Here is a 5,910-nt window from a genome sequence, read left to right as displayed (position 1 = left end):
ATCATATTGCATTTAACAAGGTCTCATTCATCTTTTTGAATGGGGAATAATTAGCTATGCTTGCAAAGTCATGTAAGAGATCCCTAGTAAAAGGAGCCAATTATGTGGCACTTTTGGTGCTATCCCCTAGCTAAATTCACATGTTTATCGTTTCAACAAATAGGAGATTATGGCCCGAATGAGTTGAAATTTGGTGGGTTGGTAGGAATAGCAACTTGAGTCTCTCTCTCTCTCTCTCTCTCTCTCTCTCTCTCTCTCTCATGCACAACACACACACACACCGTGTTTATGTCTCTCACGCACATGCTGTGTGTGTGCGCACTTACATACACACACACTTTTACTTGCTTCTTGGTAAAACATGCTCTCTCTTTGTCCCTCCCTCTCTTTATCAATCACTTTGACAGAAACTTCCTTTCTCTTTTTGTCCCATGCTATCCTTTTTTTAAAAGTTATGTTAGTATATTTAGATGCTAGTAGGGCTTCCACTGGTATGTGAGCAATAACTTCCTTGCAAAGGAAGAAGAAGATACAATCCACATAGTAGTACATAAAAAAGCAGGACTATAATGATAAAAGCACAATAGGACCGTTTGGAATACAATGATAAAAGCACAAAAAAAGGACCATTTAAGGCCATGGAATATTACATTATTAAAGGCTTCTAGAAGCGTCGAAAAGAATCAAGGTCATCACTTAGCTGAACGACCACTAACTTGGCGGGACCTCTAGATTTGGGGTCCTGCGATCCTGGGAAATTTCAAAAGGACGTCGATGCCAAAATTAGCAAAGGCAATATTCTATTCATGAACAAGGATGGCTTAATATAGCCGGCATCGTGGAAAGAGCGTGAGATTAGAGGTGATTGGCTGCGTTTAACGATTAACTTGAGTTTAAAACCATGCGTTTGTGAAGGTCAGTTTATTAATTTGGGTGTAATTTTTGGATTTGGAAAAAGCAACCAGGTCACCGGTATAATTAATATATAAAAATATATATATACATGCAGCATTGAGAATAGAAAGCTGGAGAACAGTGCATGAAGTCTCTCTCATGCTGTTGTGCGTGTGAGTACGCGCGCGCGCACGCGTGTGCTTGTGTGTAACATCTACCCACCGCATTCCTGCAAGCTGCGGGCAGTCCGAACACCACGCACAGAGAGTAGAAAGCACAGGTCCTTGTAGCTGGCCTTCAAATTTGCAGTCCCAAGAAGGGCGCAGGGTTTCAAAATCCAGCCAGCCTTGGCCATGGCTCTCCTCACCACTCTCCCGACGGAGATTCTCATCCCCATCGCAGCTCTCATCGGCATCGCCTTTGCGCTCTTCCAGTGGTACCTCGTATCATTCGTATCCGTCTCCCCTTACAAGAGTAATAGCAGCGACAATGGGCATGGCGACTACCTCCTCCACCAGGATGATGAAGACAACGAAGAAGGCGTGGATGCAGTCCAAGTGGTTTCCAAGTGCGCCGAGATACAGCAGGCCATCTCTGTTGGTAGGTCTCTTCCTCCCTTAATACCCATTTTTGTCTTCCGCGCGCGCGCGCGTGTGATAGATAATAACTCTTAAGACTTCATTTCTCAATCACGACTAGCGATTGGGTTTATTTAGGATTATGATAATTAACTTATTCATATTTCCACACGACCTTATGCTCAATACCACGCAAAGAAAGGTAATCGCTCGGTGATCTACGCTTCCTTACTTCCTGAAGTGCAAGCTACCACCCCTTCAGTAAAGGGTGGTGCTGTCTCCCTTTGATATTTTGCGATCCTTAACATTGGATAATGACGTCTTTTAGATGTTAATGATCTAGGTGTTGGCGTGAAACACCTTGCTAGGCTGCTGGTCGCTCTGTCTTGTGGAAAAGTTTGCCTTTTCCGTGTCTACATTTGCCTTGGGACATGTTCTTGCATATTCTTCCACGCTACTTTGTGGTAATTTTTGTTTTGCTGCATGTCTGTTCCTCAGATCTAACGCCTGCTTTTGTTGCAGGTGCCAGTTCGTTTCTTTTGACAGAATACAAGTACCTTGGTATCTTCTTGGGAATTTTTGCTGTTATCATCTTCTTGTTTCTGGGATCCGTTGAGAATTTCAGTCTGTCTTCACAGCCTTGTGAATACGATTCAACACAGCAATGTACTCCGGCCCTTATCACTGCTGCATTCACAACGGCTGCCTTTGTTCTCGGAGTCTTGACATCTGTGTTGTCTGGATTCCTTGGAATGAAAATTGCCACTTACGCTAATGCACGGACTACTTTAGAGGCCAGGAAGGGGGTCGGCAAGGCTTTTATCACTGCATTCAGATCTGGATCAGTCATGGGCTTCTTGCTTGCTGCTAATGGGCTCTTGGTTCTCTACATTGCTATCAACCTGTTCAAAGTGTACTACCAGACTGAGTGGGAAGGTCTTTTTGAAGCAATCACTGGTTACGGGCTCGGTGGATCTTCAGTTGCCCTCTTTGGAAGAGTGGGTGGAGGAATCTATACAAAGGCTGCCGATGTGGGTGCAGATCTGGTTGGAAAGGTGGAGAGGAACATTCCGGAAGACGACCCTAGAAATCCGGCGGTATGGATTACACGTTTTCTTTGCATCCTCTTAGTTGGGGTTGATTTAAATTTTGATGTTGTCGTTGATTTTTCTTAGTTGGGGTTGATTTTTCTTGATCATGCAGGTTATTGCTGACAATGTAGGTGACAATGTTGGAGACATTGCAGGAATGGGTTCTGACCTGTTTGGCTCATTTGCTGAGTCTTCTTGTGCAGCTCTGGTTGTAGCTTCCATCTCGTCCTTTGGGACCAATCATGATTTCACGGCTATGTGCTTTCCTCTACTCATCAGCTCCATGGGCATTATTGTCTGCTTGATCACCACTTTGTTTGCTACTGACTTCTTTGAGATTACTGATGTCAAGCAAATTGAGCCTGCATTAAAGAAACAGCTAATTATCTCAACTGTTCTGATGACACTCGGCATCCTCCTTATTTGCTGGCTTGCACTTCCAACTTCATTCCACATTTATGACTTGGGCGGCACTCCCAAGCTGGTGCAGTGGTGGTAATGTTTCATTATCTTTTTCCTTAAATCATCAAATATCGTGTTGGAAATTCACGAGAAATGTAATGCGATGTTTTTCCTTGCGGTTGTTGATTTCAGGCAACTGTTTTTCTGTGTTGGTGTTGGACTCTGGGCTGGCTTGATCATTGGCTACACGACGGAATACTTCACAAGTAATGCATACAGGTACTGCTAATTGTGGTCCTTTTGTGTAGGAAAGATTAAGATGTTCATATCCGCATTGTAATACAATGGTTTTTGGGGTGCTTGCAGACCTGTGCAAGATGTGGCAGATTCCTGCAGAACAGGAGCGGCCACTAATGTTATTTTTGGACTAGCCTTGGGCTATAAGTCTGTTATCATTCCCATTTTTGCAATAGCAGTTGCTATCTATGTGAGCTATGCATTGGCTGTCTTTTATGGAATCGCAGTAGCAGCGCTTGGTATGCTCAGCACTATTGCTACAGGCCTTGCGATTGACGCATATGGCCCAATAAGCGATAATGCTGGTGGCATAGCTGAGATGGCTGGTATGAGCCATAAAATTCGTGAGAGAACTGATGCTCTTGATGCTGCTGGCAACACTACTGCTGCTATTGGAAAGGTATGTATTGGTATAGCCGCTTACACCTTTTAGTTTGCCAGTCTTCCTGTCAGGGCCAAACCCAGTTGAATCACCTAATCATAGAGCCCCTCAGGCTCACCCCCGAGCTGGAGATCTAGAGGCATCTAGAGACAACTCACACATTAGCCCTAGCATCTCATGAGGATGTCATCACACCGAGCAGTCCCTTGGGGTGTGTTGCATGGAGCAGTCTCTGCTGGGCTTCACGAGTCCACGATGGAATGTTTGATTCTCATAACTGAGCCTTAGACTGACTTATATAGTCACCCGATGACTAGGTGCTAAAGTCAACTTAATTCCTCTATTAATGACAACCTCCCCTTTGAGATGCCTTAACCCAGCTCTTAGGTTAACTGGTTCCCACACTAAATACCACACTAAAGATCTAACCCTTCCTTCCGCATTAATCTTGGCAATCCGACAATTTGCATATGCTGTATTGTGCAGGGATTCGCAATTGGGTCAGCTGCACTTGTCTCCTTGGCATTGTTCGGAGCCTATGTAAGCCGTGCTTCCCTCTCCACAGTGGACGTTTTGTCAGCTAGAGTTTTTATTGGTCTGCTTGTGGGGGGAATGTTACCCTATTGGTTTTCTGCTATGACAATGAAAAGTGTGGGCAAGGCAGCTTTGAGTATGGTGGAGGAGGTGCGGAGGCAGTTCAACACGATTCCTGGCCTCATGGAGGGTCTGACCAAGCCTGATTATGCAACTTGTGTAAAGATATCGACGGATGCTTCCATCAAGGAGATGATTCCTCCTGGGGCACTGGTCATGCTGACACCACTGATTGTGGGCATTCTGTTTGGAGTAGAAACTCTTGCAGGACTTTTGGCTGGTGCCTTAATCTCAGGCGTGCAGGTACCAATTGCTGCCTATAATGTTTTTCCCTTATGTTTTGGATCCTGTTTATCTGAAAGGTTCATTGCATTGTAGGTGGCTATTTCTGCATCAAACACTGGAGGTGCATGGGACAATGCAAAGAAGTACATTGAGGTCGGTTCTTGTTTTAGCGTTGTTTTTAGCGTTGTTTTTAGCGTTGTTTCCTTTGGCATAAAGTACATCCACGTGATGATGCATACTTCCATGCTTGGCATTTGTGAATGCAGGCAGGGGCTTCAGATCATGCAAGGTCCCTAGGTCCGAAGGGCTCAGATGCACACAAAGCTGCGGTGATTGGAGACACGGTGGGTGACCCTCTCAAGGACACGTCCGGACCGTCCCTCAACATCCTCATCAAGCTTATGGCTGTGGAGTCCCTTGTATTTGCTCCTTTCTTTGCTGCTCACGGTGGCTTGCTCTTTAAGATCTAGATTCCCCCCCCCCCCCCCCCCCCCCCCCCCCCGCGCCCGCCCCTTTACCCCTCTTCTCGCATCTCCAACTTAGACCAGATTTACTGTGCTCTAGGTAGTTTTCAGTAGGCATTACATGAGGATGAAACAATCAAAGATGTTTTTTTTTTTTTTGGATATGAGGTGGGAGCAGTCTTCCCCAAAAGGTGTATGTTGCCAGTAATTTAATGGTACATGTTTGTACGGAAATTTAATCAAGCAAAAAATAATAATTTTATTCAAGTGCCACATCATTTCTCTCGTATGGCTTACTTGATTCATCAAGAGTTGGGTTACCTGGGCTTTGAGATCGGGCATGATGCCTCCTGCTTCAGCGTGTGCCTGTATGAAGCTTTCCCTGCTGGGCGCCCACTTCTTCTGTTCTCACCGACCTAAAAAAACTCCAGCCTCTTGTTGCTGAAGAGATTGGTGACGCAGAGCTGCTGCATGAGCCTCCAATAGGAGTTGGGCGGGGGGGAACATGATGGCTGTGCAGCCGCTGGTGAGGTGAATTGCCGCAGCTTTTCTTCTAGTAAGCTTTTCTCTTTTTTGGCAATCATTGGACTTCCGAATTTGAGGGGATTATGCAGGGGGGAGATGGGGGTTTTTGAGTGCCCTGGGGTTTATTGGTGGCTTCGTCACCTTATGTCCTCATGAGAGATCCCAGGTTGACAGTGTTCATCCCCTCTGACATCTGATCGATTTTCTATAAGATTTCCTCCCCTCCTGTTGTAGTTGGCACCTGCGCAACTCCATGATGCCTAAGTTTTTTTTTTTTTTTTTTTTGCTTCTTGAGTGGTGGCTCCTCCGCTCTCTAGGAGTCCTTGCGAGGGGGTGGGATCTCTGGCCATTCTCAGCAGGATAGTAAAGAACCTTTGTGAGGATTTGCTAGCTCGGGC

The 5,910-nt window shown here is 45.5% G+C and overlaps 1 protein-coding gene across 1 annotated transcript; it reads left to right on the top strand.

Annotated features, from left to right (window-relative positions):
- Nucleotides 1–1,027: 1,027 nt before the first annotated feature.
- LOC147642070 (pyrophosphate-energized vacuolar membrane proton pump-like) lies at nucleotides 1,028–5,258 on the top strand. The gene is made up of 8 exons (XM_086802572.1): nucleotides 1,028–1,494; nucleotides 1,995–2,569; nucleotides 2,676–3,058; nucleotides 3,158–3,244; nucleotides 3,332–3,662; nucleotides 4,131–4,541; nucleotides 4,617–4,676; nucleotides 4,790–5,258. The coding sequence occupies exons 1-8, from the start codon at nucleotides 1,248–1,250 to the stop codon at nucleotides 4,991–4,993; spliced, it is 2,298 nt and encodes a 765-aa protein (XP_086658698.1). The 5' UTR covers nucleotides 1,028–1,247; the 3' UTR covers nucleotides 4,994–5,258.
- The last annotated feature ends 652 nt before the right edge of the window (nucleotides 5,259–5,910 follow it).

Source organism: Cibotium barometz, chromosome 1, assembly GCF_041138505.1.
Source record: "Cibotium barometz isolate CiBa-2024 chromosome 1, ASM4113850v1, whole genome shotgun sequence".
Classification (NCBI taxonomy): domain Eukaryota; kingdom Viridiplantae; phylum Streptophyta; class Polypodiopsida; order Cyatheales; family Cibotiaceae; genus Cibotium; species Cibotium barometz.
This window is presented reverse-complemented; position numbering and strand designations above follow the sequence as displayed.

What these genes read in the sequence shown, in the direction of transcription:
- LOC147642070 (XM_086802572.1), top strand. Translation starts at nt 1,248, where the DNA reads ATGGCTCTCCTCACCACTCTCCCGACGGAGATTCTCATCCCCATCGCA. An exon ending in CCCAAGCTGGTGCAGTGGTG is followed by an intron (nt 3,059 to 3,157) that starts GTAATGTTTCAT and finishes TGTTGATTTCAG; the next exon opens with GCAACTGTTTTTCTGTGTTG. An exon ending in ATGCAAAGAAGTACATTGAG is followed by an intron (nt 4,677 to 4,789) that starts GTCGGTTCTTGT and finishes TTGTGAATGCAG; the next exon opens with GCAGGGGCTTCAGATCATGC.